This window comes from Hirundo rustica, chromosome 1 (genome assembly GCF_015227805.2).
Source record: "Hirundo rustica isolate bHirRus1 chromosome 1, bHirRus1.pri.v3, whole genome shotgun sequence".
NCBI lineage: Eukaryota > Metazoa > Chordata > Aves > Passeriformes > Hirundinidae > Hirundo > Hirundo rustica.
In genome coordinates this window covers 52,036,624-52,056,619 of record NC_053450.1, presented here as the reverse complement: position 1 = coordinate 52,056,619, position 19,996 = coordinate 52,036,624, and the positions used below count along the sequence as shown (strand labels likewise).

At 42.3% G+C, this 19,996-nt stretch overlaps 1 protein-coding gene across 12 annotated transcripts in view; it reads right to left on the bottom strand.

Annotated features, from left to right (window-relative positions):
* Positions 1 to 19,996, bottom strand: part of MTCL1 (microtubule crosslinking factor 1) — a 127,712-nt gene that overhangs the window by 43,212 nt on the left and 64,504 nt on the right. For 7 of the 12 annotated variants that reach the window (XM_058423597.1, XM_040057863.2, XM_058423625.1 and 4 more), the window contains 2 exons: positions 5,602 to 5,661; positions 3,520 to 3,597 (listed from right to left, as the gene is read on the bottom strand). In XM_058423597.1, the coding sequence (XP_058279580.1) occupies positions 3,520 to 3,597; positions 5,602 to 5,661 (138 nt within the window). The remainder of the gene's footprint in view (positions 1 to 3,519; positions 3,598 to 5,601; positions 5,662 to 19,996) is intronic. The other 5 variants (XM_040057882.2, XM_040057930.2, XM_040057940.2 and 2 more) reach the window with 2 other exon arrangements.

Sequence of the window (19,996 nt, the reverse complement as noted above, 5' to 3'; positions counted from 1 at the left end):
CTGAGCAAACTTTGTGGAAAATAATGACTCAAATGAAAATGTTCCATGATTTGCTGGCACTTTTTGTTCCATTTACTTTTTGTTCCATATACCTTTAATGACACGCTTGTTCCCCTCAAGCACCACAAAACAAAGACTACTCAGATAAATTTGCCCACCATAATCTCAAATTTTAGGTTCCTTCAGATAGAAAGCACAACAAAGGTTTGTTAAACTGCATGGTTGCCTTGAAAAGTGAAGACTTTAACTACTGTGATATAATGTTGTGAAACAGATGAAGCCCCTATCTTGCTTTCCAGATAGGAAACACACTGTTGTCTCTACTGCTGTTATTATTAGGACAGAGCAGATTGTGATCTCTGTTTCTGGGATGAACAACTGTTCACAAGGGAGATCAGTGAAAACATGTGAAAGAGGGAAGAAAAATTCATTAAACCATGTTTATATCCAAATCCATCCCATGTGAAAACCTGCATTTTTCAGGAAGTACCAGGGTATTGAATGACTGTTTGGGGTTTTTAGTGCGTGTTGGGCATTAAAAAGTACTGCGTCTCATCTCGAATGAGAACTCCAGTGTGTATTGTGCTGAAATAAGAGACAAGGTTAAGTAAATTCTAAGCCGGTGAACAATTTCTTTGCATGAATCACTTTCATGAATTGTCATGGAGATACAGGCACTGGGCCTCAAAAGAGACACATTTATCAGCATTAGCAGTATAATGGAAGGCAAGCTTTGAAAGATGATCTCCTGAGACAGCAGATTTTATCGTTGTTGGTAGGCTATGTGGACATATGTGCAATTATATATGGAAACTTCTTTTCAGTCTCTGGAGCACTGTTATCTTCCACAACCACCATTTTGTTATAATTCCTAATAATGGAAACCAAATTCAGAGGAAAACATGACTGGCTTTAATTGTTCACCCAGATCAGGCTATGAAAAAAAAAAAAATTACAAAACTGATTATGGTTTAGCAACCTGAGGAAATGATTTAATTTCTACAGCACACATCCTAGCACATTGGTCTTCTATGTCTTCTAGGTCTACCTACATTAATTTTGCCACATTCTATTTACATGAATATTAATTATGATTTAATTTCAGCTGTTAATAACCGAACAGACAAAAAAGTGATCGCTTGTATACTTCTGAATCCAGCTAGCTTTCTGATTGATGCTGCCTGCTTCAGGTTGTGACTTTAAAATGCTAAATAGGAAAAAAAGTTAACTTACATGTTAATAACATGATAGAGGTAAAAAATAGTCAAACTTTCTGTTAATATGTCGTTTTCATTGATAGCAAAGAGCCAAACACAACTGCAATCAGCTCATTTAGTCATCTTGTTTCTGGCATCAGAAATATAAGTTTTAAATTAATTCAAGCAAGGTACTTGTAATTGATTAAAAGCAGAGCCTCTAGAAGGAGGACTTTCTGTCCTCTCTGTTGTCTCCTTGCATACACATTTCTCTTTTTCACACATCTATTTATAAATTGCTTTTATCTTCATAACTCTAAAGTACAAATTAAGAGCCAAATTAAAAGCTGGCAAAATCCTATGCTGGAGTCACTCTGAATTTTGGTTGCTCTGGCTGGATAAGGCTGTATGATTAAAGCATCATCTTTGTCCAGGGCTGTGCAACACATTACCTCTGTTTTCCCTATCATGGTGAATCAGTTTATCCCCAGAGCTCTAGATTTCGCTTTTAAGGAAATACAAAGATCACAAGGAAAGTTACAGCCAGACCAGCGCTGCACATCAGAACCCACAAGTGGGAGGATTACTCCTGGTTATTTATTTATTTATCTGTCAATAGCTGGCCTGACATTTTCTTTATTCTGTCTTTGTAATCCTGCATTCTTTACCCAATTTCTTGTCTGCCTTTGGCTTCAAGAGCCCCGCTGTCTGTGGCAGTAGCTGGTGCCTTGCCCCTCCCTGGCTGCCCGCAGCTGGAGCGATGCCTGAGGGAAGGGGCAGCCCCATCCCTCTGCTCTGCCTGGGAGCACCAGGGGCTGCTCTCACCCTGCGGTCACAGAGACCTCCAGGCAGACACCCAGTGCCTTTCAGACAGTACAAATAACAGCACCCGGGGCAGCACACTCAGAGTTTTGAAGCTTTTGAAGAAAAGGGAAAGGCTTCGATGGGTTTAGGGTCAGGGCCCCAGTGTTTTTGCTCAGCATCACTGCATGACTCAATGCATCTGTGGAATTAGTGTGTTATTACTGCAGGACAAAACTACTTCTAATTCCTTTAATGGCATTTCTTTATTGCCAGGTTTTGTCTTAGTAGTTTGGTGTTTTTTTTGTTTTTGGTTTTTTTTTTGTTTGTTGTTGTTATTGTTTTTAAATAGTCAAATTTTGTTTTTTCACAAGAGCTGAAACAAGCAAGATCTTTTTCATTAAACAAACACAAGCCTCATACAAAACAACAGAGCTGATGGATGTTAATCTTGCCTACTAAATATGGAACCCGTCTGGAAAGGTGAGAAAGCTCTAGATCTTCCTCGCTTCCCTGCCAGGGAACATCCCATTCCCCTGACAGCATTTTTTCCAAAGGAAAAGAATGGTCAGGAGAGATTTATCAGCCAGATCTAAGCATGCCAGAAGGGTAGGACTCCAATCTTCATGCATCCGTCCCTCTGAAACTTTGTGTACAGAAATATCACCGATTTCTTGATCAGTCAAAAGGGAGTACAAACAGCGAGAGGGTGAGACACCCACACAGGCAAGCAGAGTTTTGACATATAAAGCAAACTAAAGAGAGGCCAAATCATCAAAATCAAGAATACCTAATTATTTGTTAAATCGCAAATAAAAAAACAGGAGAGGAGGAAAAAAGAAGAAAAGGGAGAATAGTCTTTCCGTGGTTTTGGAGGAATAAGAGGCTCAAATCCCAGAAGTTGAATACGGGTAATGGCCTCCTAACTGTATTAAACATCCAGCATGTGGATGCTTTCCCAAAATGTGTACATTGGGCAAATCATATAGAAAGAAAAGAAGGAACAGCAGTGAAACAACGCGACAGTCACGGTGTTTGGTCATGGACTTTGAGAGATCATTAAGGATAAATGGGTGTTAATGATTACCAATGGTGATAATTTGCATGCAATTGCACTGTGGCTCTGCGTGGCACTTCAGAAGGCTGTTAATGGGTAAAAAAAGCAGAAGAACCCAGATCCTTCCCTACAGAGTCTGCTGTCTAATTTAGACAGATGTAGAATGTGGACATAAAGAAATTAAATATATAGGAAAAAAATTAACTTAATTATGCAATGTAAATGCATAATGTGTGAGAGATGTGACGAAAATGAAGAGCTGATCAAAAATTCCCCAATACAATATTTCTTTTCTGGCAAGAAGACACAAAGCTAGAAAGAGGCCAACACCACCTCCTCTACCACCACCACCAGCTCAAGGGAACTGCCAGGCAGAAGACTGGTAAGCAATTTTGGGGTTGCAAGTCTGACGACAAGGCAGTACAACCAGCACCCAAGCATCTGGCCGAGTGCCAGCACTCCTACCTTGCGTTGGAGAACCACTTTTCTTTGTGGTTTGCCTGGTGCCTGGTATTTTCCAAGAAGCTCCGTTTTGCAATTCTGCTGAATAAAAACTTATTTTCTTCAGTACTGCTAGAGGTGGGAGAGTGCTACTATGAATTCTGCTTTTTGCACAACTTCAAGACAATCAGCTTCATGAGTATTATTTACTCAGGTGCCCCGTGGTGGGTGTGAAGTTCCAGCTTATTTTCATGACAAGCTCTCAGTAAGTAAAAACACCAGTCTTGCCACATACTGTACCTATCTGTAAGCACATGGATGCACAGAATTTAAGTTTGAGGCCTTCTCAGTCACAAAGTGTGTGACTGGGTGCTATAATGGGTGCTCATTCTAGATATTTAGGGTATCTGTCCATGAAGAGCAGCATTTTGAACCTCCTGGGCGGTGTCTGTACCAACCCTGTTGGGCCATGCCCAGAACCTGGCAGCTGTTTGACCAGGTCAGACATCTGCTGTGATGTGCCCTGATCTCAACCAGCAAATGTCTCTGAATGGATGTCTGGGTTTGGAGACAGCTGTGGGTAATATCCTAGAGCTGGGAGAAAGCCAGGGATGTGTACATATGCGCTGGGCTATGTTAGTAGACGAGGCTATTTCTCAGTCTTTTCTACCTAAAGAATTGGTGAAGAAAACTGAATGGCCACCTTGCAGAGTGCTGATGCAACAGTTTTCATTTCCAATCCCAAGTCCTTTTCTTGCAAGAAGGTGAAAGTTTTTCTCCCCACGTGGCTTCTGGGATCCCTTCCCTTTGTTGCGAGTGGTGCTGAGCTCACACTTGGTTACTCAGTTAATTTTGTCAAGCCTTTTAAGGCTTTCCAAAGCTAGATACAGCTGTTCTTAATGCCTGGATTTGGGTGGAGGAGGCAAACGTGAGAATCCATTCTCTTTGCACAGCTCTGTATTTCCAGGAATGAAGAAAGGAAGGACAGTGCTGCCTACAAACCCCTATGGACACAATCATGCCCTCATGTAGTTTCACCTGTAATTTGCATGTGTGTGGACACATGTATATATTTCATCCATGTATTTTACATATTTGCAGAAAAACAAACTCTGACCTGACCGATGACTTAAATAGTTCTCCATAGCAAGTGGCCCATTTTAAGGTGTGATTAAGCCACGCTCGTGTCATCTTGGCGAGGACGCTCAGTCTGCTGTGTCCTGGGAAAGCCCTGGCCACTGGCCAGTCCCCCAGCGTGCCCACTCAGCTGCCCGCCCTAGCCCTTCAAGTTCAACATATTATAGTGATTTATTATGGTTTCTATTACAAATCAATGGATTTTAAGGCTCGACAGCCTGTAGGTCTTGGCTGTGTACACTGAGCCTGCCGAGGGCGTGGCAGGGGAAGCACATCCCTTCTCTAATGAAGGCACAGTGCATCTCCTGGCTCCTTTCCGGCGAGGTGAAATACTATCCCCATCTCAGGCTATAAACAGTAACACTGCGGGTGCTGGGAAAAGCTTTAACTCCTATAGTCAGCACAAAAACCAGAGGAAACCAGGCAGACTGCTTTCCTGGGAAGGACTGACCAGTGAGATTCCGATAAAACCCTTGTGCAAAGAGGGACTGAGTGGGCAGCTTGGGCTGTCTGTGGTGCCTCGGCTTTGGGGAGCACAAGTTCATGCAGCACCAGGGAGATCAATCCCTGGGCTGCGACACGGGAGCTCGCGAGGTGTCGTTGCAGCGTGTGAACGGCAATCCTGCCAAGATGCTCATTAGCACAAAATCTTGGGCACAGTGAATAAATTTAGTTAGTCCCTAAGCTGCGATCCAATTATTTTGTGAGGCAAGGTGATTTGCTCTTCTTGTAGAAAACCTGCAGCCTGAATTGATGGGTACAAGCACAATGAGCCCAAGAAGCTACACAGTTTAGAGACTGCACTTTTGTCCTAAATTGCTTCTACATCATCTCTGGGAGGTCTCAGTAGATTAAGGCTTAATTGCACTCCAGTTAATACACCTGATGGCCCTGTCAAAACCCATAAAAATAAATTTTGAGTTGTGCCATGTGATTTTTCTCAAAGTTGCATGTTCATGGAAACCATACCTGGGCAAATGTCTTTTTTTCTTTGTGGATTTCTCTGCTGCCTCTCCTCTTCAGGGAACTCTGCAACAGAAGCAATGCTATGTTATTGATAAGCTAAATACAAAGCCTGCAAGTTTGGCAGGTTTCACCACTATACAATTAAATTAGGAGAGAGAAAGAAAGAAAGAATATTCTCCTGAACAGTTGGGGATTTAATTTTTCATAATAATTCTTAAAAGAACAAGATGATCAGGTCCTTGTCAGTGAATCTTTGAATGACCAAGATTTCCCACCAAAACAAGGAAAAAAATTAGTTAAAACTTCAGAGAGGGGGGAACATTTCTCCCCTTTTCTTCTATGGACCACCACAATTTTTGGCTAAACTTTCTTTTTGCATGGGTCAGTGATTCATGTTTGATTAATCTAGGGCAGAAGTCCAAGAATCTTACTCACAGTCGATGTGAAACACATTGTGGAAACCTCAGAGGAAAGCAACCCCCCAAAAGATAGGCAAGGACATGCATGTTTAAGCTATGTGGCATAACATTATTTGTTAATCTGTGCTAGCATACTGAGGAGCCCAGATAAAGACCAGATAATTCTCCAGGATTTTTTGAATTTACTCTATAAAGCAGATTTGATTGGTTTTTGCAAACCTTTATCTCCCTTTATAAACAACTATTTTTAAGACATGGAAATGATGTCATCATCACTGCTTCACTGAGAAACCTCTCATTTCCCCAATGGAAAGGCATGGCTTTCCTGGGAAGTGAGAGGTAGAGCAGGATGTTACCAATGTTTACTTGTGTGTCAGGACTGGTTTCCAGACCAGTGTGAGCTGGCCTATTTAGAAAAGGTATAAATTTGAGACTTTTCAGGTTGAGGTATCAGAGAGAATCAAAAGGTATCAGAGAAAAAAAAAAAAAAAAGAAAAAAGCTGGAAACTGCAGAATTTGAATTCAAAGCAGGCCATGTTGTTCTGTCTGTGCCCAGACCCTGAAGGCTGATACTTCCCGATCACCCCAATATTCTGCCCACTTTTATTTATTACTTCTGTTTATATTTGCTCTGTGGGGGACAATTTCCAGCTGAGGCAAGGCTTGGGCTGTCATGGGTTGCCCACAGTTGGCAACATGGGTTGCCCTCCTCCTGTGGTCCATGGAGCAGTGATGAGCAGTGATGGAGCAGTGTCCCTGGACCAGCGCCTGCTTCCATGTCAGATGGGCTAAATCCCAGTCTCTGTAACCCACACTAACCCAGCACTGCAACACATGAGCCCAGCAAAGAGGAAGGGGAAGGAGGGAGAGGCGTCCTGTTAATTAGCTAAGTCCAGTCTCGTGCCCATGGGCTGGTAGAAAACACGATGTGAGCTCTGGGACCAGCACACACACCACATACAAATCGAACCAAAACCTTTCCCTGGCTTTGTGGGTTTTGCCTGTTCAGCTATGCAGCTACTGCACGATATAATTATTGCACACTAAGACAAATCTCTCCTACTCTTTGTCATACACAGATAAGTAGTTAAAACCCATTCATACACAGCACCATATGTCCAAGACATCCTGCAGTTTATTTTTGCTAATCTGCTCTCTACTTTAATCCACTGATTTCCTGTAACTAATGAAGCTGAGTAAGAGAAATGTCTTTTTCTAGATACTGAAACAGTTCAATAAAAAAAGACTTTAAACGCTCATATGAAAACTTGTTACACAAGCTTAGGCAGTATAAACAGCTACTCTTTTCTCTCTCTCTCTCTCTCTCTCTTTTTTTTTAATGTTGTGTTATTCTGGAAGCAGATATGTAACTGAAAGCAATCACCAGTCAGCAGCGTCACTCCCTGGCATGCAAGAGGGGTCATTCTGGTTGAAGAGAGATGGGGCATAGCCCTCGTCCTCACATTCACTTCTTTTCTGTGTGACTTCAAGCAAGAACAACTTGACTGAAAGGAGGTTGCCTGGATACTGCATTTAATTTGTAAGCTCTTAGAGTCAGGGATGAAGCTATCAATTTCTGTAGAGGCCTCAATGCCCAGTTGCAGCAAATAGCTACTCATCATGCTAGAAATGAAAAGCCTTGTGCCAAATGCTAAAAACCTCTTGCTCTTACCTGTAGGCAAAAGGTTACATACACTTAGACACATCCAGCTTGAGAAGCTAGGGGATATAAACACATGGACTATGGTGTGCAAGATAAAGTAATAAAGACTTTGCTGTGTATTACGGGACAATACTTGGAACACAAGGGGAAGGGAATTAAATTTAGGTCGATGACATGGATCACAGCTGGCTGAGGAACAGGTAGACAGCAATCCGGCTTTGGAAACTGTAAGCTCCACTTTGCACTGAAACAATGAATTTCACAGAGCCAGACTAACAGGTTAGTAACATATTGCCCTAGATGAGGCCTCATTTTAAGCATTTTCACACTGTCCCGTTTGGATTTGCATAAGAACAACTTTGTAATCAGTGCTCAGGTGGGAGACTGCTTTGTATTTCCATAAGGCATGGACTCAACCTTAGGCTGAGTCTGTCCTCAGTGTAAGAAAAAGACTATTTATACATATTTACCTTTGGAGAGTGCCATTGGATTATAGGGAGAAACCTCCCTGGCATGTATCAGTGGAGGACTTGAACACAAGCATGGCAACAAGGGACTGCCTGGCCATAACCCCCTAAGCCCTATATGAAAACAAGGCAGTATCTCCATATCAGCACTGTGGGACCAAGCTGCACATGTGCATGAAACATCAACCAATACAGCTCCTGTTTTAGCTGGACTAATGGCAGAGGCTGCTGCTGCTAAAAGCAGGGGAATGTGCTACAAGCTTAAATTATTTAAAATGCAAAATGGTCCAATAAATGAGCATTTCTCTTTGATGTATAGGAGATTGGCATCAGAAGCTGATATGAATTAATGCTAGAAGGAACACTTTTATACTACTTCCTAAACTCGAGAGACTAGCCAGGGTTGGCTGTCTACCAAGAAGTCTTTCAATGATGGTTAAATAAGATTTTACTAGTCCTCTGGTTAACAGAGTCTCTTAAGAAAGTGGTTACTCGTGCAGACATTTCCTAGCTCTACGCTTCCACTGCAATTTGTTGATGGGCCTCTTGGCTGCTAAGGAGAGCTAACGTATGGAGGCCCAGTGTTTTAAAAGTTAAAGCTTCCCAAAAGATTATTGGATTACAGTATTAACAGCAGGAAGAGACACAATTATTTTTACTTTCCCTACGAGCCTAGCAGGGATGGGAAGAGGTAATTTGCATCTTCTGGTGAATTCCATTCTTAACAGGCCAAAGAAGAGTCCTGCAAACTGAGCAGTGAAAAGAGCAGTGAAACCCACTTGGGGCATAGCAAGCAGGAGTCAATGCACTAGAATTGGAGGTTGAGGAAAATCTAGAAATAAAGTTTGAGCTAAGAGCAACAGTACATGTAAATGCATGATAGACTCCAAGCTTCATACTGAAGCAAGCGCCGAGTAGGTTGAGAATAGAGCTGTGAACAGGCATTGGTAGAGAAGGATTTGGAAAATGAGAGAACCAAGAGACCCTAAGAGCTGCCATCCTGTCACTTTATTCACTGCAGCTGAGAGGAGCAAGTAATTTGGGTGGCAGTCTGGCATCTGCAAGCAAGTGTGGGCTTGCTATCATATATGCATCAAACTGAACCTGCAAAATCCAGTAGTCAGTCACTGAAGTGAGAGTGCTTGCGACTCAGAAACAGAAAGGCTGGATTGGAAAGTCCAGCCCTGAAGGGAGTTTCTATTACTGTGATGTGTGAGGAATTAAGCACCAGCATCACTGGCGCTTATGAGCTGTATAAATAATGCTCTGTGCCAATGATGGCTTGCAACCAATTGCTTTGAAATGGATAATCACAATTCTCATTTGCATTCATTAGAAGATACTGCCTGTGAGGGACCTGACAGTATTTTTAAAAGATTATGCACAAGTGACCAAATCTACTTGCTCCAAATCCAGCAACAGGAGAAGCAGACTACTTGCAGATTGCAAGTAACTGCAAGGCTAACAACTTCACAGCTGCACAGTGGCATTTCATAACAAGAGCTAAAATCTTGCTAGCTGTTGGAGCCTCTCGTGTTCAAGAATGAACAAACCATCCAGAGAGACATAATCTCTGCTCCACAGAATGTGACTCATCAAGAGATCTTGTCAATGGACCAACTTTTTCATCGCACTTACTCTCCAAGAAACACCAGTGGTTTAAATGAAGGTAATTCTGCTTGGCATCTATGTGAATCAGAAGAAAACCAGATCCTCTTGTTGACAGATGGTCAGAGGGTAGATTTATCCTCAAGAGATGTAAACCAGTGTTCATTAACTGCACCACTAATCAGGAACGCTTCACTGCGAGCATTTTCCAGGCACCGTGCAGGACTGCATAGAAGATTCTGTCAGGAGATGAAAAAGGATGGGGATCTCCATGTTCCTTCTCTAGCAAACCCCATCCACACAAATGAAGCTCTGCTGGCTGCTGCAGGCTGTTTCCCTCTTAACTTTTTGCAGCTTTGGACTTGCCAGACCCTGACATTGAGGATGTTCATGATTCTCCTTCACCTCACTGTTTTAGAGCTAGCCCTGTTTGTCCAGTCTTGCAGATAACGGAAAACACCCTTTGTGAAGAGGTCTGCCCCTCTTAAATCACTGATGAATAAACTCTGCTAAGAAGGAAAGAACATGACCTGGACAATGACCAGGACCTTCTTCTTTAGAAGGGGCAGATTTCAGTTTTCACACTGCACTGTCCTTTACTGTTATCTGCCCACTTAGGAAAAGGAAGCATTTCCCATTTCTGTAGCAATATCCCTTATTTAAGGCAGGACAGGGTGGCTTTCCATTCTTTCTTGAGGCCTGAAGTGTCTCTAAGTCCTAAGTATTTGACTGAAGTTTTGATTTGCTGCCATCCCATTCTTCAGTATTTTGAGGGTTGCACAGCTTTTTCATCTTGAACTCTTGTACGTATCTACAGGATGCTTAATGGAACTGGAAAGTACAATGAAACTCTAATTGCTTTTCAATTGCTGTAGGCCCTTGAAAAAGATAGGCCCTCACCAAGCCCTGATAAAGCTGGGCTTGACGCAAGTGATCTGTATCTCCGTTCATTCCCATGTGTGTTTCATTTACTAGAAACCTCTAAATACTGTGATATTCATCATTCACATGACCTAGCAAAGCAAGCTATGTCAGAAATATAAGAATTACAGTTCAGGATAAAAGGCATCCCTTGAGTAAAAGAGCAGCAAAGCACACTAGCTTTCAGCACCAGCTTAAATTTCCCTAACACTGCATTACTCTATTGTGCTAAGCTTATGAATAGGAGCCTCTTTCTTTTGCCTCTCACTATGAACACACTGCACTGTCTGTCTCCTGTGGCTTCCTGGTGCCCTTCACATGCAGGCTGTGATGTTAGCTCCTTTGCTGTTTACAAATAATGTGGTGTGACAGGTCTGGGAGTGTGCTGGGGAGGGAAGCACCAGGGTTGCACCTGCTGTCTGAAGCCATGGAAGGTTAGACGGCAGCTCTTAGGAGGATGGGAGACAGCTGGGCTGGCTCTGTGTTTAGCTCACAACACACCATTTCACTTAATATTTGGTCAGTGGAGGCTGATACGGGGACCAAAACCCAATATAATAATTCTTATTAATAAAAGAATTACTAAAAAATTATGGAAATAATTGGTAAAGCATATAGCCCAGCAATATAATAATTGTTATCTATATAATAAAATAAATCCTGCAACAGACAGCTGAGATCCTGTAACCACTAACATGTATCACCATCTCACACAGTTCTTCTTCCCAAATATTTCCTAGTAACTTGTTAAATTCATTAAAATACATTTTAAAAGTCCCTGTCTGTCTCATTTTGTTAATATATAAAATATCCCAATTACCTTACATTGTCACAGTACATAAAGAGAATTATAACACATGGAGACCAGAGTTTTCTTTCTTACGGGAAGTCCTATTTCAGATGAAGGAAACCAGAAAGATGCCAGGCAGATAATTTCAGACAGTGTTGCTTTTTCCCCTCCTGCTACACTAGTAGAGTGACACTGATGCACCAGGAAAGAACACAGCCCTCCAAGCCTCGTCACCTTTCCACTTGCGCAGCTATTAAATGTGAGTTCTGCACACCGTGCCCCTTCCTTAACCCCGAATCACGGGCACACATGCTAACACTCTGCCCAGGCACCACCTGAGCCTGAGGAGGAAAAACCACTGCTGCCACATCCCTCACAATCCTGCCAGGCAGGAGCGGCATCCACGCCAGCTGCAGCTGTGGGCTGCTGCCAGGCCTCGGCTGCTCCATCTCCCACCGCATTACGCCTGTAGTGCCCATGGTTACCATCGCTAGGGCCACCCGCCCCCTCCTCCCCACTGGCACAGGAGGCAGGAGCAGCACCCCAAATCCCTCTACATCAGCTGAGCTGCAGTGACCCAGCACCAGCCTGCAAAAGGGAGCCATGTCGAGCTGCACCCCTTTGGGAAAGAACTTGTGGAAGAGTCAGGCTTAATCCGAGTGGTATGTGCTGCGCTGACACTGCCTGAGCCCTCTAATTACCTCGTTAGTGTAATCCCCTAGCAGACAGCCCGTGAAAAATGTGCTGGGCACTGTGTACACACAGAAACAGACCTGTCCTGAAACAGCTTGGCAGCAGGCACGGTGCTCATCGTCAGCCACAAACCCTACGGAAGGACACACGCCTGGTGCTCATAGCCCAGGCAACACTTCAGCATGCCCAGAGGGAAACAGCATCTCTCACTGTGAGGACAGGCACCCAGCCAGCCCCTTGGCCAGCAAGGGACAGTCTGGGCTCCCTCCTCCACCTCTCAGGACCAAACAGGGGTTGCAAAACTCGCTGAGAAGATGAAACAACTTGTATGACCTTTTTAAAGCCTTCTTCTCTCTTGTGATGACTCTTACTGCAGTGCCCTAAGTGAAATAGACAACTGCTAGAAAAAGCCATCCCCGACATACCTGCCCTGCCATCCACCATCCACCTCACACTGCTTGGCATCACCTGCATCACCCAGTCCTAAATGTAAACTGCCTGAAAACAGAGATTGACTGTCCTTCCTTCCTCTTCTCCACGAAAAAAATGCTTCCCCAGAATGTTTTGCTGAATGGGACTGCAGGCCATGTAGTGCTCAGGGATGGGATTAGGAATTAGCATTCCCAAAGGAAGACAATATGAGAGCATTTATGCCTGCACACCCAGCCAGGCATTTCCTGTAGCACAGCTGACCTATTTCAAGCATAAATGTTGTTTGTTTGTTTTTCCAGAAGAAGAGTAAGTAAGCAGTATATACACAGGGAATAGACACCTGCTGTCCAGTTGCAGAGGTAGAATCTGCTAATTCTCTGCACCAAGACCTTTTAGAAAGTAATGCTACGTAGATGGCAGTCCCATTATCAGAACAGACTTCAGAGGACTGGAGGAACAAACTGGAGAGTTTGACAGTGATGGGACAAAGCAGAGTTATGATTTGGACAGTGCTGATAAAGGAGAGGAGAGGAGCTGAGCAAAGCTGCAAGCCCCTACTAGGTCAGGAGGTTACTGCAGCCATTTACAAAAGAGAGGGAGAAAACACAGCTCTGCAGTCTCTGTAGTGTTCAAGGTAGAAGCCTAAAGATCAAATTTCATAGAATATAGAAAAAATAAGATTTTTGGAAGTCTTTTTGCAGAGAAAGATATTCACAACTAAACAACATCTAGGCTGTCCACATTAATAGATCAACAGCCACAGGATTGTTCTTTACACTGGGGATGGAAAATTTTCCTTGAGCAGAACAACTATGAGTACAAACATCTTCAATCTCCCCTGGATTAGAACAACTTGCTGTTTCTATAAAGCATTAAATGAAATTCTAAAGAAGCAGAGAGATTAAAGGCCAACTTCAATGATCCCAAATAAACATGTCCCAGGCAGTCGTTGTAATCCTCCATTGCCCATCCATTATTTCACAATTTTAAGGGCATTGCACTCTGAAAAAGAGGGTTATAAAAATAGAGCAAAAAGACAACAAATTCACACTTGGATAGCTGGTGACATTTTTGAACTTTGAATACTTGCTACCTGTAATGCACCTTCCTATACATCATTCAGTGCGTACAACAATTTACTGCCAGGTAATGGGTCACTCCCAAGACATTCGTATTCAGCAAGCCACAGGAGTCACAGTTCAAGCCCAAATAAAGTTAGTTCTGCTACAATGAACAAGGCCATCAATTACAGGAATGAAATTCAAGCCAGAGTGTAGCACTTGTAATTAAGAAACAGTGAAACCAGGGCAGGCACAAGCGACAAGAAGGGGACGGAGCTCCTCCAAGCATGTCAGTGCAATGTCCACCCACTCTCCCAGCATACTCTTTAGAAGAAAGGGTTGCCCTCATGGGAGAAAAGTGCTAGGCTACCTACATGCCAAAGTGCAGCTGGAAATAGGAGAGAAATAAGTTGTTAGGAGAGCATATAATTGCGAAATCTGTACTTTCTTTGTAAAACCAGTCTACAAAGATGTGTCAGCAGCAATCCGGTAAATATCAAATGAGAAATCCTACATGATTGATAAAGCTTCACAAAAATGTGCTTAGAAAGGAGAATGACAAGCCCAAGTGAGAACACAGTGCTTCAATCATTAAAATTAAAAATGTGCAGAAAAATTATAAATATCCCACAAATTCTAACAGCAAGGAATCTGCTGTGAAGCATGATCCTGAGGAGACCTCAGCCTGTGCAGCTTTTTGAGTTACCCTGAACTGTTTTGCCTGCTCCTGGGGCTGGACTGTGATTGCCTGGGAATCTCTTCTGATTGCCTATGGGGAGCAGGGGTGGCTCTGTAAGTGTGCAGGGGCTGCCCTCTCTCATGCTACTGCTGCTTTGAAGCCTAAAACAAGCTGTCTCAAGCTCCTGGCTGAGATTCAGGGTCTCTGCCTCTGGATACAGAAGGATGCTCTGACTCTGTGGACAAAAGCACAAAATTAAAGACAAATTGTGCATTACTGGGTTTTATGAAGGGAAGTGAGACCCAGAAGAGGGTCTCAAAGGTCTCAGACCTCTGAGAGTGGCTCCTTGAGAGAAGGATGAAAGCAGGGTTGGGATAATGCTTCTTGGTCTGCTCTGTAGCTCCTGGGAAGGGCAGACAGCTTTTCCATGTCTTGACAGGGGAACAAAGTCTCCTGCTCCGAGCATCCCCATTGCACTCAGTGCTTCAAAGAGCTAGTTTCTGAAGAGGCAGTGGTGCTCAGCACCTGCCCAAAGGAGAAATTCACAGCTTCAACTTTGTTTTATTCATCCCTCTCTAAATAAATGCTATTTGGGGCCCAAGTCCTGTACCGTGTTTTGATACAGATTTGTTACAAATGACAATGTTTTATCTGTCTTTTTTCAGTGCAAAATAGAGAGACTCATTTATATTGCCTTAAATTAGGAAAAAGATTTGTTTCCAGACTTATCTGAGAACATATCCCTCTGTTTTCCTCTCTGCCTTTCTTGCTAATATCAAAACAAGCACAAGAAGCCTAAAATAGTAACATTATGCACTTTATGCACTTTAAAAAAAACCCAAACAAACCCAACCAACCAAACAAAATAATAATCATACCACATTTGCATGCTCTTGTGTGGGGTGAGCTGCAGACACACAGCCAGGGCTGGTTTCAGGAGCTGCTTCTGCATAAGAAGCCTTCTACCCCCCAGAAACTGAAGGATCCACCAGAGCAGGGCAAGGTCACCACAGCCATGACTGGTCCCAAGACAAGGCAGTGAGCAGGGAAGAACTGTGTCTGCACTGTTGGGCAGCTTGGAGAACTTGTACCATTCCTCTTCTCCTGAGGGCATGAATCTGTAACCCTGCTCACACTGCACATGGTACTTTTATTATGAAATTATTATGATAACAAATGAAGAATGACAGCTAGTGGCTCCAACCCCAAGTGTAGAAGAAAATATGAAGAAGGTGAGCAGCACAGTCAGTGTGTTCTTGGATGTAACCAAGCACCAAAGCACATGGGAAGAGCTTATGGATCCCTTTGCAGATCTTGTTGCTGTTGCTGCTTTGTAAAGGAGGTTTCTGAAAATGACTTGCAAATAAGCTTCTGAAAAGTCATTTTTAGACAGTAACTCCAAAGACTTTCTAATCTCTGTGCACTTCTCATGCTGAAGTACATCAGAGCAGGAACATCCTGATGTGCTTTGTATTTGATTTGCCTGCTCCTAAGAACCGCTTCCTGTGTGGAAAGATTTGCAAAGCATTCAGGTAGAGCAAAGCAGTTCCTGATGGGGACTGCAGGGTGGGAAAATAATCAGGGGAAATACCCTTTTATTATACTTCTTGACCAAAACATAAAGTAGCACTTTGATTTTCTTACTATAAATCAGCATATGAAGTACAGGGATTTTACCATACACAAATGGCTAAATACCGGATACCAGAGTGGAATTTAATTCTGTGTCGAAATCAGACCCTTCTCTTCCCTTTTAATGCCTTTAAAAATAAAGAAAAAAAAGTCTCACATTTTCATTAACTTTAGTGAGGCTTGGACTAAGACCTCAGGCAGTGTAAGGCTCTCATTGTCACCACTGAAACAGGAGTTTGTAGGAGACCGAGCATCATTCAGGGGTTGCTGCAGAGAGGTATCTAATTAAGAACAACTAATCCATGATTATTGTTCTGCTGCGGTTCAAAGTAAGGCAGCAGGGATGCCTGATGAAAGGAGGTGATCAGGTCACATTCTGAAGCCCTACCAAAGTCTGACAGGTGAGGATACAAATCTAGGATTATTCTACAAAGCCTGAAGAAAAAGCAAGAGTAGATTTGGTAAGGGAGTTGATAAATCTTCATCTCTTTTCTCTGACTAACAAAGCAAAGCAAAAAGGGAAAAGAGAAATGAAAACTTCAAACCACAAATATTCTTTCTCTACCACTGGTCAATACAAGAATTCACAAAAAGCTTTTACTCTCCCAGGAATAACAAAATGGAAATGTCTGGGCTAGATCAGTGGAAGAGCTTTTGAACTGAAACATGGCAACTAATAGCAGAATAGGCTTTATACCAGCCTGGGTGCAGAAGATTAATGACTATGAATAATATGTATGCATTAGAGTGAATAATGACAGCCCTGAAGAAGGACTGGCAGAGACCGACAATTTTTTTTAGATCATTATTTCTCAGATGACAGAAACTATTACAATGAGGAAATTAATGCACTTTTCATTTTTCTAATTAAAACATGAAAACTGTTTCTCTTTACCACTTAATTTATTGCTGGCTCTTTCTTTCTGTCTCCTTGGCCACCTGGAAAAAGCATCTCCTCATAGGTAAGCTTTTTCTTATCTGAGGGCCCAGCCTATCTCAAAGGGTACTGCCATGTCAGGGCTTAAAGTGAGGGCAAAAATGTTGAGGATATCAACAGAAAAAAAAAAAAATACTGTGAATTCTTGGTGGTCCTAAAGCAGATATGTTAAGGTCATTAGCTGGGTACATGCTCTGCCTGCTGACCAAGAAGTAAGGGGAATAAAACTGCTTGTGGGATTGATCTTCCCATGTGCCCGCTCATTAAACAAGCAAATGTTACATGATTATAGGTTTTATGGAGGATTGTGATAAAATGTTCAAGTCTGTTCTTAGAAGTCTCAGTGTGGTGATTTTTTGATTGTTTGAGAAACCTGAAGTTCCTGGATCCTTTTGTAAGCTCTTTTCTAAGATCCTGCCAATCTTGACACCTGAATATTGGGAGGGACAGAGAAAATAAAACCACAGGCAGTGGTTAGCAATTAGCAGCTGGTCTCAACCAAGGCATCACTTCCAACACTTACTTTTCTTTCACTGGCTGCCCTACCTTGCCAGGCTCCTGGAGGAACTCTGAGATAAACTGAAATGCAAATGTACCCACTTTTTCTCCCTGTAAATCTCTAAAGTGTGGCAAAGCCCAGGTCTCTCTCTCTCCAGACACAGATTCTCTTTGGCAGTGTTTTGCTTCTAAATGCAAAGCAGGGATTAGAGTAGTCTTGTCGTGAGGGAGACATTGGACTCCACTCACTAGGATCAGCCCTCAGAGATCCACACCAGCTCTTTGAAAACAAGTCCAAAAGCAGAGGGAAAAAAAAAAAAAAAAAAAAAAAAAAAGCAGGAAGTAAATCAGGGAAAACTTTACAGCATACACAAAAACACCATAAAAAAAAAATATTGACTGTTCAAAACTTGTACATTTACAAATTCACTAAAGGGACATGAAGTTAAATTAAAAAACAAAACAAACCAACAGGATCTTGGACAGGCACACAGAACTTTCCCTCTCCCATACAGAAACATGTCTCGTGCTACTTGGCTCACCTGTCAATGCAGGTAAAGCTCTTCCTGGCCACACCAAATGCCCTGAATGACACCCAATTTCCTAATCTGGCTTTGTTATTTTCTCCTTATTTTGCATATAACTAGAGTAGGAATTTATAACATGTTTTCATTTACATAGGAAAACCGGAGAAAGCAGTTTGTGCCCTAGAAGGAGACAAAGAAACCTGAAGTAAACATAGATCTAGAATTACACAAAATAAAACTCTAATTGAGATAATTGTTAATGACTTGGAACTGGAACTCATTTGGACAAATCCTCTTCAGATTTTGCCTCTTCATTTCCCTAACTGTCAACATAAAAATGGCAGGTTTAGCCAAATAGTCTAGCTTTAAAAGAAAATAGAATAGAAAAGAAAGAGATAGAATGAAAGCTTGTTGCAGCCTTATATTCTAAGAGGAATAAATTATCACTTTTATTAGAAGGTATATACTTATCTGAAACCTCCTCCCCACTTTTCAGATAATAATAAAACTACTTACACTTTAGGAACCGCAAATGATGGATTCTGACTGGTGCTTAAAGAAAATGCTTCTGGTTTTTAGCTTAACTTTCTGCCACTGGGCTCTCTACACCATTATGTATGCTGTATCCCTTGTTATGATTGCAGCAGTGCCTTGCAGACACTGCAAGATGAAAAGAAGTAGTCTCTACATTCCTTCCAAAGAGTTTAGCAGGGAATCTCCTTAAAAATAAAACTTTTTGAACACCATTCAGCAATATTGAAACGTAAAAAGGGTTCTGCCCACAAATGGGAGAAAAACAATATCAAAATAAGCCTGAAAAACCTGATCCACCCAAAACCGAAATTCAATACCCATTGTAATTTCTGCAGAGCGGAGTGAACCTATAGTATTCACTACAGCCGTTCATGCTCCAAAGCTGTGCTGCATGTATTGGTGTGAGCGGTTCATTATTCATCCTGCAAGGCATCCCTCTGACCTCACTTCAGCAGGAACTGCAGAATCACAGCCCTGTTATGGGCAGGCCCAATATTTATGCACACTTGTCAGATTTCACACAGCTCCTCTGAAAGACATGCTCTCCTCTGCTCCTGCCTTTCTTCTCTTTAGGCACTTCTTTCGTTCTTCTGCCCTCTAACTCCTATGTGGCTTTCCATAATAAGTGTGAATTTAACCAGCGAGCCCCCCCACAATCTCACACGTAGGACTGTTCAGTTCTCCCAAGGGACTCTGGACATATTCATTATGACCCCAAGCTGAAATATTCAGTCACACAATAAACCTGGGAGGGAGGGATGCTCATCAGCCAGCGCTAAGGAGCTGAGCCCAGGGTAAGGGCTGAGCCCACGGTAAGAGCTGAGGGAGTGGAAGACTTCTAAAACTTCGTAATTACCGTCTGCAAATAGTCTGCAGAAAATACCCCAGGCCACCAACTGATTGTAGTTCCACTAAATATTTTTAAAAGCAGCTTTGACATGATTTCCTCTGAACCAAAGGCTCCTCTTCTTATATATATATATATATATATTTTTATTTTTCTGAGAACAGTATTCTCCATAAATGCCAGGGGGCCCTGATTTCCTTAAGAATAATAAGGCTTTAATACCAGAAGATTGGAGATTAGAAGAAATGCCAGGTGCCCCTGCACGCTGCATGGAGGGAGCAATGTCCCCAGTGCTGCTGTTGCATTAACACATTCCCAGCACAGAACAGCACTTCTGGATATATTTCACAGCAAGAAACTACATGGGGCCTAACGCTGGAATGATCTCCAAAAGCAGTATTTTCCTTTTGGCTGGATTTTAACAAAGAATGCAAATGCATATAGGCTTTTATAGTCTGAATGTTTCTGTTCAAATCTTTTGATTGAAAAGCCTTTTTTTTTTTTTTTTTTTGCAAACACTGATCATGAAAGCAGAACCTAAAACCCAGCCAAGTCCTTTTCTGAATCAATATTCTGGGTACAAAAGTGCTACAATGTCACCTAAGGGGTTTATAGTTTTTAAGAGCATCTCTAGCTCTTACATTGTTACTTGGTTATTTCAGTCTATTTAAAATGAAAACAAAATAACCT